At 35.9% G+C, this 21407-nt stretch overlaps 1 protein-coding gene across 13 annotated transcripts in view; it reads left to right on the plus strand.

Annotated features, from left to right (window-relative positions):
• The window catches only part of LOC123527464 (rap1 GTPase-activating protein 1-like), a 183582-nt gene that overhangs the window by 140589 nt on the left and 21586 nt on the right, over positions 1-21407 (plus strand). For all 13 annotated transcript variants that reach the window (XM_053523397.1, XM_053523394.1, XM_053523395.1 and 10 more), the window contains 6 exons: positions 7572-7625; positions 9332-9514; positions 10221-10324; positions 11024-11102; positions 11628-11765; positions 15457-15687. In XM_053523397.1, the coding sequence (XP_053379372.1) occupies positions 7572-7625; positions 9332-9514; positions 10221-10324; positions 11024-11102; positions 11628-11765; positions 15457-15687 (789 nt within the window). The remainder of the gene's footprint in view (positions 1-7571; positions 7626-9331; positions 9515-10220; positions 10325-11023; positions 11103-11627; positions 11766-15456; positions 15688-21407) is intronic.

The raw sequence follows: 21407 nt of genomic DNA on the forward strand, positions 1-21407 counted from the left end.
TTTGTTTTTTTGTCACTATACTATATACATAGACACAATCTTGTGCGCACCATCTCTCCTCATCCCTTTGACACAATTTAATGAAACTTCACACAAGTGATCAGTACCAACCCTAGTTGTGCATGGTGCATGTTACATTCTTTTAGATAAATATTCTGCATAGTTATGGGACTTTGTTTTTTGTTACTATACTGTATACATACAGTCTATATACATACAGTCCACATAATTATGCAATCTTGTGTGCATCAAATTGCAGTGTACTGTGTCAGTGCATGCGGGGGGTACATTCATCACCTTTAGTGATAGCTCTAGTTTTTGTTGCTAAAGTCTTTGCATGTTTATTGGCAAACTGCTTCTTAATGGTGTGTTCTTCATGTTTCCCCAAAAATTCAGTAAGAACCTGGTTCTTATTTCATAATTTTTAACTGACAGGTTTAATTGGGAAGGTCATGATAAGACCACAATCAAGTGATAAAGGCAATTTATTTATCAGACTCATTTATTTGTGGTGTACTTTACAGGAATGCAGTGACATACTGATATTATGATGTGTGAAAATATTTAATTAAACATTTCACTATAAAGAGCTAGCTAGGGAACAAATGACTCTTTTAATTCTTTGCTCAACATAATCCTTTGAAACAAACTGAAAACAGTCCGTCATTTTGCTAGACATTCACATCTGTTTTGACTCCAAATTACAGACAAAATAAATGACGGAATTCACACTCACCTTACCTCTGAAGACACAAACTTGTTTGACAACAGCAATTTTATGGTTAATTGGGAAGGTCAGATTTCTTCACCCCCACATATTTGCCAATAAGTAGGTAAGACGTTCTGATAACCGGGCTTTGCCCGGTTATCAGAACCTCTTACCTATACTTAACTTGACATTTTTAGATTGTTCATTTTCATGTTTGTTTCATTGTTAAAGTGACATTAATGTTTCGTTATAGAGGAAAACAAGATTGACAGAAAACTTTTAGATTGCTATAAATCTCTGTGGAACAGCATGAAATCAGTGTAAAAATAGAATAGCTGACTGCAACAGTTTTGGTTCTGAAAAGCTAACATACTTTAGGGTAGTTTTCACACATACACACGCACGCACGCACATTTTGTTTTGCAGTGTAGTAATTGTTTGTTGGTATATGACATTTGGGCATGCTGTATCTTTAAGAATTCCAGTATAGTTCACAAGTCAGCATTATTCTTTTGTAATATTTGAAAAAATTTCAAGTAAGATTTTAACCGTTATAGCTGATTAATTCAGGCTATTAGTGTTAAAAGCAATAAAATGTTAAAAAAAGAAAACAATTTCAAATGACTCGATCTACTGGTTGTGTCGGACGTTGACTTCTTTATTGTGGTAATTGCATTGCAGTACTTTTGGAAACAAAATTAAGTTTCTTGTTTGAAGGCAGTTGCAACTGTCACAGTTACATTTCTAGAAATTTAGACCAATTAATTATATAAGTTTGCATTTCAGGAAGCTGAGGTCCCTTTAAGTTTAAAATCACATTAACATTACTAGAAATTGACTTAATAATTACATAAAACAAATTTTTCGTAGAAATTTAAACCCTTTTAAGCCATAATTGCATTTGCATTTCAAGGAAGTGAGGTCATTTTAACCTCAAATCGTATTAAATTTGCATTTTAAGAAATTTAGGCCCTTTTAACCTGAAATTACATTTTACATTTGTTGAAACTGAGGCACTTTAAACTAAAATCTCATTTGTTAAACTGAAATAACATTTGAGCCGTGCCATGGGAAAACCAACATAGTGGCTTTTCGACCAGCATGGATCCAGACCAGCCTGCGCATCCGCGCAGTCTGGTCAGGATCCATGCTGTTCGCTAACAGTTTCTCCAATTCCAATAGGCTTTAAAAGCGAACAGCATGGAGCCTGACCAGACTGCGCGGATGCGCAGGCTGGTCTGGATCCATGCTGGTCGCATACCCACTATGTTGGTTTTCCCATGGCACGGCTCATTTTTATTTCTAGAAATTGAAGTTCTTTATACCCCCACCAAACATGTTTGAGGGGGGTATATAGGAGTCAGTTTTGTCGCGTTCGTCGCGTCCCGTCCCGTCGCGTCCCGAAATCTATTATCTCAGTTATTACCAAATGGATTTGATTCAAACTTAAAATACATGTTCCACCTTATCACCCACATCATGTGACACAAGGTGCTTAACTCTGACACCAAGTTTTCATGAATTATGTCCCCTTTTACTTAGAATTTAAGGTTAATTTTGTTGTATTTTCACTATATCTCAGTTATTACTAAATGGATTTGATTCAAACTTAAAATAGATGTTCCACTTCATCACCCACATCATGTGACACAAGGTGCATAACTCTGACACCATTTTTTTATGAATTATGCCCCATTTTTTTGTATTCACTTTCAGTGTATCTCTAATATTAGAGATTTTTTATATTTACTAGTATTACTATACTAGTATTATACTAGTATTACTTATATGTGGAAGCCCAGGATGAAGTACTCCAAAGACTAAGTATTTTTAAGATTTCTTATGGTTGCCATTCTTCTGTGACAAGACCGTATGGTGGGGGTATGAGTCACTCCTGTGACAGTTCTAGTTTAACCTAAATTCATAAAAATTGTAGCCCTTTTAACCTTATAAAAACACAATGTCATTTAAATTATTTTGTCAATTATTTTGTATTACTTAAAATTCTTGGCCGTTTAACCTTAACCCATAACTTGCTAAATTTCTATAATGAACTTGTCAGTCTTTCAGTTTGGACAGTTACCAGCTGTTTACCAAAAAAGGTACTGACTGAAATTGTGAACAGTGTAGATCTTGATCAGACTGCATGGATGTGTAGGTTGATCATGATCTACACTGGCCCTGTTCAGCATGATAAGGGTTAAATGATATTTAATTCATTGTATAACACTTTTAATCAATTTTTTTTCTTTTGCAGTACTAAAAACTAAAGTTCTTTAAAAAAAAATTTACTTTAAAAAAACAACAACAACAATAAGTTAAGACCTGTTGACTTCTCTGTTTTTAGATGAATGTATTAATTTGTACACAAAAAATGCATAACATGTTCATATTAAAAGAAAAATGTTGTAAAAACTGACTTCCTCCCTGTTGAAAATGCATGACATTGTGACTGAAACATTTTTGCTTCTTTTCAGTGATTTATTAATTTTTGATGCTGCTGTCACTGGAAAGCTTATTGAAAACAAGCCTTTGAAGTAACATCTGGCATATTTACAGTATTTTATGAGAAATCTTTTATGCTTTATGTCACTGAAACTTTGAAATAGATACAAATATTAATAAGCATTGAATCAGTGAAATGACTGAATTATACAGTTACCATCATATCAAATAATTTAAAATTGGAAAAATGAAATTTATTAACCTTTAGCCTGCTGTCGGCAAGTGATTCTGCCTTTGCGACCAGTGCAGACCAAGATCAGCCTGCACATCCGTGCAGTCTGATCATGGTCTGCACTGTTCGCTTTTCAGTTAGTCAATTTTGGGTGAACACCCCTTTGAATAATAAATGGTATTGCCCAAATTGAATGATGGACCAGTCAATTATAGAAATTTAGCAGGGTAAAGGTTAAAGATATCCAGTGCCTATCTTGCAAATAGATATTTTATTAGGGATGGGAACGAATATTCAAATATTCGAAAATCGGTCGAATATTCGAATATGAAAATCAAATTCGAATATTCGTAAATTATTGTATTTTTTTTTTCAAAGTATCATTGATTTGGGGCAATATGAGCATGCTAATTCTACAGAATAAAACCATGTCATGTTTGTTTATCGAGTATCAAAATATGTTCAATTAACAAGAAAATAGCAATGCATAATTGGCAGGGGCCATCGTTACGGATTAACAGTTTGCAACAGGCGTCAATGTGTCAGATGCATGTCAAAAGATCTCCAATTAACAAGAAAATTGCAATGCATAATTACCTGGGGTCATCGCTACGGATTAACAGTTTGTATTAGGCGTAAATGTGATATCTTTTTATCTTTTGTTCATTTTTACTGGCGCCTGTTTTATGTAACAAGTTGTAGAATTTTTTTTTTCGAAAACAATACCGATCTTGTAAATATTGCCGATCTTTTCACAGTATTTTGTACGATGTTTCAGACCATCCGCAGAATCAGTTTTCATCCGCAATCGGCCGTATTCGAATTAAATTTTGAAGTTCTTTATAAGAAAATCAAGAAATAACTTATGATTGATGCATAAGTTCATGTTGAAGGAGGTTTAAGTCTGCCTTACTTGCTTTTTACACGACGATTTTTACACGCCGATTGAAAATTTTCAAAATGGCGGCGGTAATACAACAGCGCATCACGTGTTTAAATGGGACGACCTGCTATTTTTAAATAAAATTGCGACGGTCTAAATTATAATCGTTTTGATTTTTTGTATCATTTTGAAGCTAAAACACTGAATTAGTTAAATATGTTCATGATTATACTGACAGAATAGTGAAATAAAACGCTAGGATCGGTGGGTTTTGCTAGGTAGGATCGGGTTACCCAAAAAAACCCCCAGTTTTTGGCCTTATTACGTACGATGATCCACGCTTTAAACAAATGAATACGTTGTGTATATGCTAATCACTTAATAAGAATTTAAAGCTTCCATTAAAACAAACCGAATATTCGAATATATTCGAATATGGCAAACCGAATATTCAAATATTGATTTCAGTATTCGTTCCCATCCCTATATTTTATCTATAGATATTTACTTCATATGCAGGAACGCTTCATCAACTGTATTTGAGCCTCACCATGAGAAAACCAACATAGTACATTTGCAGCCAGCATGGATCTAGACCAGCCTGCGTATCTGCGCAGTCTGGTCAGGATCCATACTGTTCACTTTCAAAGCCTATTGTAATTAGAGAAATCGTTAGCGAACAGTATGGATCCTGACCAGACTGTGCAGATGCGCAGGCTGGTCTGGGTCCATGCTGGTCGCAAATGCACTATGTTGGTTTTCTCATGGTAAGCCTATTTCATGTTGTACTAAGTATATAAATTATTGATATAGGGCTACATTCATATTTAAATGTCATTCAGTAACTCAATTATAAAAAGAACTTCCAGTATTTAAATAGTATTTCACATTCTGTCCTGTGTTATGTTATTCATGGGTTAAAAATTAATGCTATAAATGTATTATGGTTGTGCTATTTTAAACCTAATGCACATTACTGTTAATATGCCTAATAATTTTATGGTTAATATATGAGCCGTGCCATGGGAAAACCAACATAGTGGCTTTGCGACCAGCATGGATCCAGACCAGCCTGCGCATCCGCGCAGTCTGGTCAGGATCCATGCTGTTCGCTAATAGTTTCTCCAATTCCAATAGGCTTTAAAAGCGAACAGCATGGAGCCTGACCAGACTGTGTGGATGCGCAGGCTGGTCTGGATCCATGCTGGTCGCGAACCCACTATGTTGGTTTTCTCATGGCACAGCTCATATAATTAAAAACTTTATGTAATAATTGTTCATATTTTCAATTATTGAAGTTTGGTATAGTATACCTTTAATTTTTGTCTGAAAAGGAAGGTTGCAAAAGTTGCTTCGTTTAATTTTTCTCCTTATTGCTTCAATGTTGGTGTCTAATGTTTGAAACAGCAATTTATTTTGTGGGTAACCAAATACCCGCAAAGGTGGTTGGTACCTTAAAGTCTCTTCATATTTTTTTAAATGGATATTGGTTGGTTGGTTCTACACAAGATAATACTGAACTCATACACAAATTTAATCTTAAAAGAATACTTTGTGTCCCTGTCCAAGAATGATTTTTTACTATTGCTGAGTAATATATAAATCGCATGCAACAGTTTTAGATCACATGAGTGGGAGAAATTTGTTCTCCGAAATTCCGTGTCTGATTGTTTTATATGAAAGAAGCGATCTTGCATTAATTTAGGAGATGGTAGCAGTTTAAAAAAAACAAAATGCAGTAATCATGTTGTCTGCATTTATTGCAATATTACGGCGGGGAAATTGCCTACATATGAGAGGTTTTTGTCATTTCTGCTCCCAGGAAATAAAAATGATTGTACTTTATGAAACAATTTGTATGCCACAGGCCGCCTGTTATTCTCAGAGATTTTTTTTTCTTTTCCGTCTTAGTCCCTAAATGCCCAAGGGTTATCAAATATATGCTATCGATGCACAGTGTTATACGAGCTTGGATATCAAGAAATAAAAATAACTTTTAATAATCATCACTGATAGAAAAAAATGTTCGAAAATAATTTTAGATGTATAATAGCCGCCGACAATGGTTAGGAAGGAAAACCAAATTAGATGCCTTTGTTGACTGGGATCAAGACATGACTTCCCATTGAACATGTAGAATATATGAGGATAAATGTAGTATTTTTCCTCATGTATTTTTCCTCATGCTATTTATTAACAATACTGTCCTCAAAGGAGATCTTACCCAGTGTTTGTTAGTGCAGATCATGATCAGCCTGCACATCTGTGCAGTCTGATCATGATCTGCACTGATGCCATTTGGTCAGTATTGTTTTGGTATGCACCACTTTGAACAGTCAACGGTACTGCTGTAATTGAAAGATGGACAAGTTCATTTAGAAATTTTGCAGGGTAAGGGTTAAAACTCCTTGCAAAATTTTCCAGTTAAAACTCCTTGCAAAATTTTCCAATCGCATACTGTCATAGAAGCATTGTATAATCATAAACTTTATAAAAGCATGAGTCACACATTACAAAAATTTATCGACCCCCCCATGGCATTTATTGTCCAGAGATTTTTTTTGCAGAGATATAACTTTTCATTATGTAAATTTTTCTGACAAATGAGATGCAAAATACAAGGTTGTCTTCCAGTGTTATGGGAAAACTTTTCTTTTTTTTGGAGGGGGGTGGGGGAGGAGCTGCAATTTCTCTAGAGCAACAAACACTCTAGAGCAACAAACACTCTAGAGTAACAGTCTAAACACTCTAGAGTAACAGTCTGTCACCAGTGAATAAATCAGACTTACAAGGGGTTTTGCTGTATAGAAGTTGTTACACTGTACCTGAGAGTTCTTCCATGAAACTCAAAAACAACAGTTACTATAGACCAAAAATATAATTCAGGTTTTCATATAGATTTCCCAGGGGACAACAGATATCAAGTCTTAATACCTTCAGCAGTGACTTTTTTTCTTATATTTGATTTATAAGAAATACAAATTTAATTATCACTTCTTATGTCTGCAATCAGACAAATCAGGGCAAAAATGTGTAAGAAAAAATACTGAACAGAACAGAACTCTGGTGATATAAGCCAGTAAAATGGTGTACGTAAAATCATTGTTATTTCCTGAGAATTAATTTTCAGTTGAATTTGACAGTTGCGCTGATCCATACACATTTCAGTTTGAACTAACTAACTTTACATAAAATTTTATTTTATCTTCTTATTAATCGACCACTTTGATCGAAACAAATTTTTTACATACAAATGATTCTACAGTATAAAACGTTAATAATTACTGTCTTATATTTTTCAGCTCAATACTGAAGATGCTTCACCACAGAAAAAAGATATTGATACTATTAGAGAGGTAGGTGTAATGGATATCTTAAATCCCTCCCCATTAGAGGGGTAGGTGTAATGGATATCTTAAATCCCTCTCCATTAGAGAGGTAGGTGTAATGGATATCTTAAATCCCTCCCCATTAGAGAGGTAGGTGTAATGGATATCTTAAATCCCTCTCCATTAGAGAGGTAGGTGTAATGGATATCTTAAATCCCTCTCCATTAGAGGGGTAGGTGTAATGGGTATCTTAAATCCCTCTCCATTAGAGGGGTAGGTGTAATGGGTATCTTAAATCCCTCTCCATTAGAGAGGTACGTGTAATGGATATCTTAAATCCCTCTCCATTAGAGAGGTAGGTGTAATGGATATCTTAAATCCCTCTCCATTAGAGGGGTAGGTGTAATGGGTATCTTAAATCCATCTCCATTAGAGAGGTAGGTGTATTGGGTATCTTAAATCCATCTCCATTAGAGGGGTAGGTGTATTGGGTATCTTAAATCCATCTCTTTTAGAGAGGTAGGTGTAATGGGTATCTTAAATCCCTCTCCATTAGAGGGGTAGGTGTAATGGGTATCTTAAATCCTTAAATCCCTCTCCATTAGAGAGGTAGGTGTAATGGGTATCTTAAGTCCTTCTCCATTAGAGAGGTAGGTGTAACAGGTCTCTTAAATCTTCCTCCATTAGTGAGGTAGGTGTATCTTAAATTCCTCTCCATTAGAGAGGTAGGTGTAACAGGTCTCTTAAATCTTCCTCCATTAGTGAGGTAGGTCCTCTCCATTAGAGAGGTAGGTGTAACAGGTATCTTAAATCTCTCTAGCAGCAGGTTAGATTTCTGGATGTAAATGAGTGGGTAGTGCTTATCTGTCATGGTCAGTATCGTGGGCGGGGAGGGGGGGAATTGTTTCACTGCATACATCATAGGGAAAAAGAACTGATGGGGTTTCAGATGTATCTTATGTAGGACTACCAGTTGATTTGTAATAGTTATCAGAGGTCATAAAGGAAAAAAGACATACCATCTGAAAGGCTAGTCTGAGAAGCTGATGTATAGTCTATTAAAATTTTGTTCTGTCATCAAGTCAGAAAAAGTACATTTATACTATCATAGAAGTACAGTTAGTAGGATTGAATAATTGGTGTGTAATACCTATCTTTAATCAGTTTAGGCTTAACAGTCTTCAAGACCAAAAAAATATATATATAATTTTATACATTGATTTTAATGTCTTAATCACAGAGTAACATGTAAAATAATAAGATTTTAGCTATATGTTGTGGCGTATTTGGTATTTGAACATTATGATTTATGATTTGTATTTGAATATTGCAATGTATAGTTTGTAGATTTTGTGTAAGAATATTATGTTATAGGGAAGTGATCCTACCAATACCTCTACAGTAACATGCAATATACTGAATGAGATAGTACACTATCAAATTTAAAAATTTGGTCTTCCGGAACATGCACAGTGTCTTGACTTCAGAATTTTTGGAAGAATACGCTTTTTCCTTGCGCATAATAAGTGTCCACATAATTGTCTGAACCACAGTGTCTTGCACATCAGAACAAATATGGGCAGTATTGTTTTTTATTCCAAAGTCTACCTTTAAATTGATACAAACACATATTTCTGGGCAAGCTGATAGACTATAACGATTCCTGGTTGAGGCATTGCCTTATATTATATTAATCTTACATTAATATTACAATACTTTTTGCATCTTTTCAGTTGTTGAGTAAGCAGGGACCATATCCCATGGTACACTTGCCTCCTGGTTGTTGTTTCAAGATACACCCGCCCGACCCTGGACCTGATCCTGGTGGGGAGGATGGGGCAGAGTCACGGTTACAAGGGTCCTTGATAGAAAAAGATGAAACTGCTCACTGCTACAGAAAATATTTTCTGTACCAGGTAAAATGTTCATGGAGAGAGAATGTATCAGAATGAGATACATTTTCGTTGACAGACTATTCTAAATATAATACTGCAGCTGGTATAAGATTTAATAATCTTTCACTGGTTGAAGGAGCGCACTAACTTGCATTTTGTCAGAATTATAGCCCTTTTTGTACTTAGAAATTCTGAACTGTTACTCATACCTTACATATTCCAGCAGACGAGCAGTGGCACCCGTGACGGTGCTCTTATTAGTTTTTGTACATTATGTTCAATTACAGAATAAAGTGTCCTGAATTATGTGATAATGTGACAGTGAAACTTTTTTTCTTTTTTTTGCAGAATTAAAATTACCTGTAAGCTGTTTCTGTTTAAATTTTAGATATTGATTGATTATCAGTCTTAAAATAATTAAACATGCATTTCATTCATTTGAAGTCAAAATCTTAGGATCTCTTACAGCCATTTTCATATTTTCATTTTTATAATCATTTAGTATTTTTGTGATCAGATATTCAGAAATATAATGATTGTCCGGTACAGTAAGACAGTGATCAGTCAGGGTTACAAGAGGATGAGCAAAATGCTCAAGCCAACCAGGCTTTTGAATGATCGAAATATAGAAAATAAAAAGAAGGTGTCAAAAGTTGCCTGAGTGGGTCCAGGTATTTAGCTGTCAAATGAGGTATGTTTCACTGTACTGTATTTTTTTCTTTTGTAGGAGCATTTTAACTGTTATACATTAGATGAGAATGTTGGTCCTATGATATTGTCCTTTAAAGAAGAATTTCGAGATGAACAGTCCATTATACGGGTAATGTTGAGGTAGGTCTAAATTTACTTCTACTTCGAAGATCTTTAGGGTAGGTCTACTTTTATCTTTATGTTGGAGGTCTACTTTTAACTCCACTTTGAAGATCTTAAAAATATCTACTTCTACCTCAACTTTGAAGATCTTTAAGGAAGGTACTATTTTATGTCTACCTTGAAGATCTTTTCTTTAAATTGCACTAGGATGATTATGACTAAGAGAAATTGACATGAAAAAAGTAGGTTGTCCATGGGAAGAATACAGTCAAACATATGCATTAACATTTTTCTGCCTATGAACGTTATAAACTTTACAGCTGTGAAATTTTTAAGTACTTGCCCAGCATATGACAGTGTCATTGTTAAAAAACGATCCAATATTTATTTGCATGGCGTCAGCCTTATACCATAAAGAAGTCCAATATAATCTTAACTATTTGAGCCACACTATGAGAAAACCAACATAGTGCATTAAATTTGCGACCAGCATAGATCCAGACCAGCCTGCATGGATACCAGCCTGCGCATCCACGCAGTCTGGTCAGGATCCATGCTGTTCGCTTTCAAACCCTGTTGCAATTAGAGAAACTGTTAGAGAACAGAATGGATCCTTACCAGACTGTGCAGGTGAGCAGGCTGGTCTTGATCCATGCTGGTATGTCGCAAATGCACTTTGTTGGTTTTCTCATGATGCAGCTCATTTATTAATTTCAGAACAAGACAGTGTACACAGCATAATGTTTTTCCATTGAATTCCGTTGGTGAAGTTCCTAGTCCTATGAGATTAGCAAAGGTAACATGAAAAACAGGCTTTGAATGAATGAATTCTACAGAGATTTCCCTTCGTAACTGTATATAAAACTGCAATTACAAATATTTTTGAGAATTGAATGAGTGTATCGTCAAAGAAAAGAACCATATAAGTATTGCACTGCTCATATTTGGCCTAGCCAGTTAGTTTGGTACAGCTGGTATGACTCAAATGGAGAAGTTGTTAGTTACTTGTTGAGAACAGGTCACAACTGGTTCACAATGTATGAAATCTTGCAAAGTGATTGACAAAATTTGGATACTGCTGAAGATGGAGTACACAATCATATACACTTAAATTCAGATAGAATCTGTGTAAAAAAAAATGTTGAATACATTTCAAAATTTTCTTTGTAAATTTCATATTGAGAAATTTCTTTCTGATTATTTGGTTGCTGTATATTGGTGATATTTCACATTTGAATAAACTTCTGTATTTGTATGCATTTGGATTTCTTTTGCTCTTGTCCATGGACTATTTTATGACAGATTTCTTCTCTATTTACAGTTGATGTGTGAGGAATATGGGGGAGAGCGGTTCCAGCCGGTGTTGACCACCAAAGGTTCCGAGATGATTGTACAGTATGATGAACATAGACTAACCAATAACTTCAAATTCGGCATCATTTATCAAACTTTTAAACAGGTAATTATATCACTCCCGCTAAACTTACTAAAATTCTTTCTAATGAGGGGCTGCTGTTGCTGAGTTTTTAAGGTTGTTGACTCCAAATCACTTGCTCCTGACAGAATCTGATGGGGGTTCGAGCCTCACTAGAGGGTGGTCAGTAGTTCTACACATTTGCCTACCCATGATAAAATAATGCACGTAGGGGCACGTGGGGTCTTCCTCAACCATCAGAGCTGGAAAGCTGCCATATGACCTGTAATCGTGTCAGCGCAACGTTGAATCCAACAAAAACAAAGACAAAACTTTCTGGTGCGACTTAAAACTGAATTGGTGAAGCCTCGACTGGTCGAGTATTTAGAGTGGCAGACAGAATCACTTGCCCTTTACCTCTTGTGGTAGAAGTTACGGTCCTCATTTGTAAAAAAAAAATCCTGCAGACTGACAAAAAGGTTTACCCAGGTAAAATTAGATCCCTACAAGTAATTGTGGTTTCACATTGTTAATTTTGTCTGTCATATTTGCCTTAGGGATTTTTGTTTTATATTTTTATACTTACTGCAGAGAATTTTTTCATTTAACAATAACAGTTTGAAATATTGCATCAAAATTTTGTTGACTGCAGTCTGAAGTAGAAATAGTAAGTGATTTTAGTGATCATTGCTGTGGGTAACTTCGAGATACCAATTTTTATTCCATTTTAGAAGTTGATAAAGGAGACAGTCTTATTTTAAATTTCTCTTTCAACGGAAGATTGTCTCGTGGGGGCCAATCAGATGCTATTGAGAAACGTGTACTTGAAGAAATTTAAAGGAATGTAAATGTACTTTTATAGAATTCAACAACTGATAGCATGGTCTAAATCATAAAACAGTTCCACTAAAGTTATATTTTAAATGTAGAAATACACTATGACACACATATATGTAGTTTTATTTTACATTGCTTTCGTATGCGGAAGGCATATAGTGATTGTCCTGTCAGTCCATTCGTTCGTCTGTCCATACCAGACTAACCAGATGGGACCGTTTCATCTAGCATCATTACCCCAAACTAGAATGACTTGATACTAATGCAGATGTAACCTGTGACCATTCCTCATCTTCAGACATCACCTGACCTCAGTTTGACCTTGACCTAGAACTTAACCTCGTTTTGGACTTAGGTTACTTTGTATCGACAAAGATGCCACTGGAGGCATCAAGCGTTTATTGAACGCAGCTCCTTGTTTTGTTTTGTTGTGACAACAGTAGTGGCTTATTGGCAGAGCATCGGATCCTGCCTTTCAGGCGAAAGGTCATTGTTTATTCCGTTGATAGGTCAGGTATTTAATAGATTAGCTTCCTTCCTGGCACTATACATAAAACATTAGTTCTAGGACTGGTTAGCCTTATAACAGTACAATTATGACTGATTGGGGTATCTTGTCATGCGTTTATGGTTTTATACTCCAGTGAGACAATGCTATAAAGTTTGGCAATGTGCTCAATGCAGTTATTATTTGCCAATAAATAAAAATAAAATGATTATTATAATGAGGTTTAACATGAACAAATACATGCACACTTGAACATAAGCACACACTAAATTTGTACTGCATGAGTAAGATGGTAGAATATTGCTGTTCGGGTAATTTCGTGGCTGAGTGGTTAAGGTTGCCGACTTGGAATCACTTGCCCCTCACCGATGTAGGTTCAAGCCTCACTCGGGGCGTTGAATTTTTCATGTGAGGAAGCCATCCAGCTGGCTTACGGAAGGTCGGTGGTTCTACCAAGGTGCCCCTGCTCGTGATGAAATAATGCATGGTGGGGCAACTGGGGGTCTTCCTTCACCATCAAAACTTGAAAATCACAATACGACCTATGATTGTGTTGGTGTGACATTAAACTTAACAAAACAAAAACAGATATAGCTGTTTGATGACATGTTCAGAAATGAACACTCCCTGGGATTCACAGAATCACTTTGTTTCTGCTCTTTTTTTTTATTCATAGTTACTTACAAATGATAGGAGTTGATAAATTCTGAAAAATGTGTCATTAATAATGAAAGCTTGTCTCTTTAATGCATATTGTTACTGTATTTTGAGACTGAAGAATTGCTTTGTCCTGTCATAGAAATTGCTATGCATGGTTTCCGTTAGAATTTGAAAGCTTGGAAATGAGATGAGCTGCACCATAAGAAAACCAACATAATGGCTTTGCGACCAGCATGGATCCAGACCAGCCTGCGCATCCACACAGTCTGGTCAGGATCCATGCTGTTCCCTTTCAAAACCTATTGCAATTAGAGAAACCGACCAACATGGATCCTGAGCAAACTGCGTGGATGCACAGGCTGGTCTGGATCCATGCTGGTCACAAACGCACTATGTTGGTTTTCTCATGGCGCGGCTCAGATATTTAAATGGAAATCACAGTGACCCGACAGTGAGGTTTTTGTCATTTTGATTCACGTCTGCTGTGATAATTGTTGGCTTGCAATGAAGTTGCCTATTCAATTTGTAATTTAATAAAATGAATGGATAATTTCAATTTTCTAAACATCCTTTTCAAATCGACATGCTGGATTAGTGGTTTAATAAAATTAAAGTTTTTCCCCACAGAATTATAGTGTAGGCCTATTATCTTCTGTTTTTCTATATAATTATTTCTTTTTTGTCGGTTTTTAAGTGAGGTTGATGTCATATGGTGACTTTCCAGCTACCAGTGGTAGAGAAAGAACTGGTGCCCTTCTGGGTATTTCAGGCTGTGGTAGGCACAGCACTACAACTTCCTTTCACATCCCAGGCAGGGAGGTTATGGTGCAAGTGGTTTGAAGTTAGGAGCCATTACCAGTCAGCCTCAAAGGCCCCATCCTGTATGTTCATGTCCTACTATATGACAATGTGAGATGCATTATAATGCGAAACAAGTATATGTGACAGACAATTATTTTTTCTAGATATTTCATCAAGTATGCCAAATATGACAAGTAAAATCCCCTAGTCACTGAACAAAAAACAGTTATTTACAGCAATCTAGAAAGAAGTACCGGTACTTGTCTGGTGGAGTTTGATTGATGAGTTATGGAGAATTTTGTTTTTAGATTTTTATAGTAATTATGATGTGTTTTGGGAAAACAAAATTTGTTTGAGAAGTGTTATGTACTTTTATGTATTCTGACAGTCTGAGTTAATTTACTTGTAAGTGTGACGAAGTTTTATTTGATAAGGCAGTCTGGTTTAATGTTTTTGCACTTCTGCTACCTTATAAGGTGGGGAGGGGGGGATATAAATTTATCTTTTTTCTCTTTATGGTGTGAAGGAGTTTATCAGATTTGCTGACATGACCACTCATATTGTCAAGACTTACGAGAGAAAGGAAATTTTGATGGGACCTTATTACTAGAGTTACAACACATTGTTTATTTTGATAGATTTATGGTCAGGTTATTTTATGGGGATGTCTGTCCCATTGGATACATTTCAATATTTCTTTTTCAAAGATGTTACCATTAAGGGACAAGTGTTCAAGGGTTTCCCCGATGAATAAACAAATAGTTATAATAAATTGCCATATAGTTATCTTTACTGGAACTTAAAAATTCTTTTGCCTGCAAAACAGCAACTTTTGCTAAAACTATGAAATACTGTGGCATTGAATTTAAACAATTTTAAACAATTTTCTTATATTGGGTTGCTTTCTGACTTTTTGTATTTTTTTTTCAGACGAAAGAGGAAGAACTGTTCGGGAACGTCCATCATAGTCATGCCATGGAGGAGTTTCTTCAGTGCGTTGGTGATCATGTTCGGTTACGGAACTTTGAAGGTTATCGTGGTGGGCTGGATACCATCCACGGTCAGACTGGACTAGAATCGATCTACACCAAATTCCAAAATCGCGAAATAATGTTCCATGTCTCCACAATGCTCCCTTATACGGAGGGAGATACTCAGCAAGTATGTATTTCATTCATGATAAAGGGATATGTTTGACTTAGTGGAAATAGGTTCTTGTTTTAAAAAAAATAAAGCAGGGGAAAAAAAAAGAAATTTCATGCTAAGGCAAACCAAGTTTCCAGTATATTAAGGTAGTTCTGCACGTTTGATCAACAGAAAGTGATGGCGTAACATCATTTATGTGGAAAACGTAGAAAAGCCAGGATTCGGCGTGCGGAAATGAAAATCAGTTTATGAATTACAGGCAAGCTGTGAATAAATCTATTTAAATGTAAAAGTCTCTATCTTTCTAAAGTTAAAATATGATATTAAAACATCTGGCAAGTTAAATAATTCAAAATAATCTCTTAAAATTAGCTTCATATAGGCAGTTCACTTTAATTATGGCCAAATATCTCAGAAATAAGCACACGGACCTGTACATTTTATTTCATTATATCATAGGCCATGTGTTTATTTACGACTGTGAGAAGTTTCATTAAAATCTACATTGTGGAAAATTTTCTATTAGCGAAAATGTTAGGAAAGTTGCTATTTTCCCATAGACTCCCATTATGAAAAATTGCGTGAGGTCCAAAATTTTCAAATCAGTCTAGCAAAAAATCAAGTGCACGACCCGATCCTTTTTATTTGCTGATTTTTCTAAGTATATTCTGAAGTTTTGAAAAATCAGAGTTTAATCAAATTCTACATTGTAGAAAAAATTTCGATCCAAACGTGCAGAACTACCTTAAACTGAAGCCCGAACTATTCATAAATGAGAAAATTTTAAGATTTCATTATTTCGTAGCCCACCTGGTAGGTCAGTAAGGGAAAGCGTAAATTTGCAAATTGAGGTAGGGGGTTGGATATCATGAGCTCATTCCCAGAACAAGGCATATGTCCTCTGTGATGAATTGGTAAAAGACATTGTGTCTGAAATCATTCATCCGCCACCTCTGATTATTGTGAAGAAGTAGGCAGTTACTTGGCGAGAGCAAAACTCAAGAAAACTACTAAAATTCTGTGAAAAGCTGCTTTAGGCTAACCCCCCAACCCCCACTCCCAAAAAAGGAAAACTAAAAAAAAAAACTATTTTGTTGGTTAAAGTTTCATTTAGAGTTATGCATTTCTGCATCTTTCTTTTCTTTTAAATTTAATTTAACATATACAAAAGAAAGTTTTTTACAACCTATATGCTTTAAACAAGCATACCTTCAAAGATACAAATTTCCTATAGGATAAGGTTAGCCTCTAAAGGCATTTAATTGAGCAGGCAGTGTTGTGTAACAGTGCATATTTTAATTAAATCTTACATCTTTTTTTTCTGGCTAGGAGATTGCTTGATTTCTTAGCAGTGAAATTTTGATCAGTAATTTAGATGCAAGAAATTCGTCTAAAGTTTATTCATTGAATACCTCTGGCAAAATTCTAAATATTCAAACTCCAGGATTCAGAATGAAAACTTACGGTATTGCAAGACCGCAGACATTTCCGTCCGTATTTTTAGCTCACCTGTCACAAAGTGACAAGGTGAGCTTTTGTGATCGTGCGGCGTCCGTCGTCCGTCCGTCCGTGCGTCCGTGCGTAAACTTTTGCTTGTGACCACTCTAGAGGTCACAATTTTCATGGGATCTTTATGAAATTTGGATCAGAATGTTCACCTTGATGATATCTAGGTCAAGTTCGAAAGTGGGTCACGTGCCATCAAAAACTAGGTCAGTAGGTCTAAAAATAGAAAAACCTTGTGACCTCTCTAGAGGCCATGTATTACACAAGATCTTCATGAAAATTGGTCAGAATGTTCATCTTGATAATATCTAGGTCAAGTTCGAAACTGGGTCACGTGCGGTCAAAAACTAGGTCAGTAGGTCTAAAAATAGGAAAACCTTGTGACCTCCCTAGAGGCCATATATTTCATAAGATCTTCATGAAAATTGGTCAGAATGTTCACCTTGATGATATCTAGGTCAAGTTCGAAACTGGGTCACGTGATGTCAAAAACTAGGTCAGTAGGTCTAAAAATAGAAAAACCTTGTGACCTCTCTAGAGGCCATATATTACACAAGATCTTCATGAAAATTAGTCAGAACGTTCAACTTGATGATATCTAAGTCAAGTTCGAAAGTGGGTCACGTGCCATCAAAAACTAGGTCAGTAGGTCTAAAAATAGAAAAACCTTGTGACCTCTCTAGAGGCCGTACTTTTCAATGGATCTTCATAAAAATTGGTTAGAATGTTCACCTTGGTGATATCTAGGTCAGGTTCGATACTGGGTCATGTGCCTTCAAAAACTAGGTCAGTAGGTCAAATAATAGAAAAACCTTGTGACCTCTCTAGAGGCCATATTTTTCATGGGATCTGTATGAAAATTGGTCTGAATATTCATCTTGATGATATCTAGGTCAAGTTCGAATCTGGGTCAACTGCGGTCAAAAACTAGGTCAGTAGGTCAAATAATAGAAAAACCTTGTGACCTCTCTAGAGGCCATATTTTTCATGGGATCTGTATGAAAGTTGGTTTGAATGTTCATCTTGATGATATCTAGGTCAGGTTCGAAACTGGGTCAACTGCGATCAAAAACTAGGTCAGTAGGTCTAAAAATAGAAAAACCTTGTGACCTCTCTAGAGGCCGTTTTTTTCAATGGATCTTCATGAAAATTGGTCAGAATGTTCACCTTGATGATATCTAGGTCAAGTTCGAAACTGGATCACGTGCTGTCAAAAACTAGGTCAGTAGCTCAAATAATAGAAAAACCTTGTGACCTCTCTAGAGGCCATATTTTTCATGGGATCTGTATGAAAGTTGGTCTGAATGTTCATCTTGATGATATCTAGGTCAAGTTCAAAACTGGGTCAACTGCAGTCAAAAACTAGGTCAGTAGGTCTAAAAATAGAAAAACCTTGTGACCTCTCTAGAGGCCATATTTTTCAATGAATCTTCATGAAAATTGGTCAGAATGTTCATCTTGATGATATCTAGGTCAAGTTCGAAACTGGGTCATGTGTAATCATAAACTAGGTCAGTAGGTCAAATAATAAAAAAACCTTGTGACCTCTCTAGAGGCCATATTTTTCATGGGATCTGTATGAAAGTTGGTCTTAGTATTCATCTTGATGATATCTAGATAAAGTTTGAAACTGGGTCAACTGCAGTCAAAAACTAGGTCAGTAGGTCTAAAAATAGAAAAACCTTTTGACCACTTTAGAGGCCATATTTTTCAATGGATCTTCATGAAAATTTGTCTGAATGTTCACCTTGATGATATCTAGATAAAATTTGAAACTGGGTCACGTGTGGACAAAACTAGGTCAGTAGGTATAAAAATAGAAAAACCTTGTGACCTCTCTAGAGGCCATACTCTTCATGAGATCTTCATGAAAATTGGTGAGAATGTTCACCTTGATAATATCTAGGTCAAGTTCAAAACTGGGTCATGTGCCTTCAAAAACTAGGTCATTAGGTTAAATAAAAGAAAAACCTTGTGACTTCTAGAAGCCATATTTTTCAATGGATCTTCATGAAAATTGGGTCATGTGGAGAAGGTGAGCGATTCAGGACCATCATGGTCCTCTTGTTTTGTACTGTGACATATTTCTAGTGGCCTGTGCATCAGGAAGAATATTGTATATAAAAGTCACTTGTAGGCTGTATAATTATGTCTGGTAGGAAATTTAATTTTGAAAATTCACTTGGTTATTTAGTATGTTTTCTTAATAAAGAACTTAACTGAAAGATCTTCCAAGTCTGCAGACTGGTAAATTGATTAGATTTTGACAGCTTTTCAGAAATAATGAGACTTTGAAGTAATTTCCATATTTTTCTAACTAAGAGCAATGGTATTCAGGTGAGATTACCAGTATAGGATCATCATTGCTCTCTTGTTTTGTTTTATTAGCTCACCTGTCACAAAGTGACAAGGTGAGCTTTTGTGATCGCGCGGTGTCCGTCGTCCGTCGTCCGTCCGTCCGTGCGTGCGTGCGTCCGTAAACTTTTGCTTGTGACCACTCTAGAGGTCACATTTTTCATGGGATCTTTATGAAAATTGGTCAGAATGTTCACCTTGATGATATCTAGGTCAAGTTCGAAACTGGATCACGTGCCATCAAAAACTAGGTCAGTAGGTCTAAAAATAGAAAAAGCTTGTGACCTCTCTAGAGGCCATATATTTCAAAAGATCTTCATGAAAATTGGTCAGAATGTTCACCTTGATGATATCTAGGTCAAGTTTGAAACTGGGTCACGTGCCTTCAAAAACTAGGTCAGTAGGTCTAAAAATAGAAAAACCTTGTGACCTCTCTAGAGGCCATATATTTCACAAGATCTTCATGAAAATTGGTCAGAATGTTCACCTTGATGAAATCTAGGTCAAGTTCGAAACTGGGTCACGTGCCATCAAAAACTAGGTCAGTAGGTCAAATAATAGAAAAACCTTGTGACCTCTCTGAAGGCCATATTTTTCATGGGATCTGCATGAAAGTTGGTCTGAATGTTCATCTTGATGATATCTAGGTCAAGTTCAAAACTGGGTCACGTGCGGTCAAAAACTAGGTCAGTAGGTCTAAAAATAGAAAAACCTTGTGACCTCTCTAGAGGCCATATATTTCATGAGATCTTCATGAAAATTGGTCAGAATGTTCTTCTTGATGATATCTAGGTCAAGTTCAAAAATGGGTCACGTGCCATCAAAAACTAGGTCAGTAGGTCAAATAATAGAAAAACCTTGTGACCTCTCTAGAGGCCATATTTTTAATGGGATCTGTATGAAAGTTGGTCTGAATGTTCGTCTTGATGATATCTAGGTCAAGTTCGAAACTGGGTCACGTGCCTTCAAAAACTAGGTCAGTAGGTCAAATAATAGAAAAACCTTGTGACCTCTCTAAAGGCCATATTTTTCACGGGATCTGTATGAAAATTGGTCTGAATGTTCATCTTGATGATATCTAAGTCAAGTTCGAAACAGGGTCATGTGTGGTCAAAAACTAGGTCAATAGGTCTAAAAATAGAAAAACCTTGTGACCTCTCTAGAGGCCATACTTGTGAATGGATCTCCATAAAAATTGGTCAGAATGTTCACCTTGATGATATCTAGGTCAAGTTTGAAACTGGGTCACGTGCCTTAAAAAACTAGGTCAGTAGGTCAAATAATAAAAAAAACCTTGTGACCTCTCTAGAGGCCATACTTTTCATGGGATCTGTATGAAAGTTGGTCTGAATGTTCATCTTGATGGTATCTAGGTCAAATTTGAAACTGGGTCAACTGCGGTCAAAAACTAGGTCAGTAGGTCTAAAATTATTAAAATCTTTTGACCTCTCTAGAGGCCATATTTTTCAATGGATCTTCATGAAAATTGATCTGAATTTTCACCTTATGATATCTAGGTAAAGTTCAAAACAGGGTCACGTACCTTCGAAAACTAGGTCAATAAGTCAAATAATAGAAAAACCTTGTGACCTCTCTTAGAGACCATATTTTTCAATGGATCTTCATGAAAATTGGTCAGAATTTTTATCTTGATAATATCTAGGTCAAGTTCAAAACTGGGTCACATGAGCTCTAAAACTAGGTCACTGTGTCAAATAATAGAAAAAACGACGTCATACTCAATACTGGGTCATGTGGGAAGAGGTGAGCGATTCAGGACCATCATGGTCCTCTTGTTAGTTCAGCTATTTGAAGAAAATTTAGAGCTGTTGCACTTGCCCATTGGCCAGTGTCAGCATCCACGTTGATGTCTT

The sequence above is a fragment of the Mercenaria mercenaria genome, chromosome 14 (assembly GCF_021730395.1).
Source record: "Mercenaria mercenaria strain notata chromosome 14, MADL_Memer_1, whole genome shotgun sequence".
In the NCBI taxonomy this organism is placed as follows: Eukaryota; Metazoa; Mollusca; class Bivalvia; order Venerida; family Veneridae; genus Mercenaria; species Mercenaria mercenaria.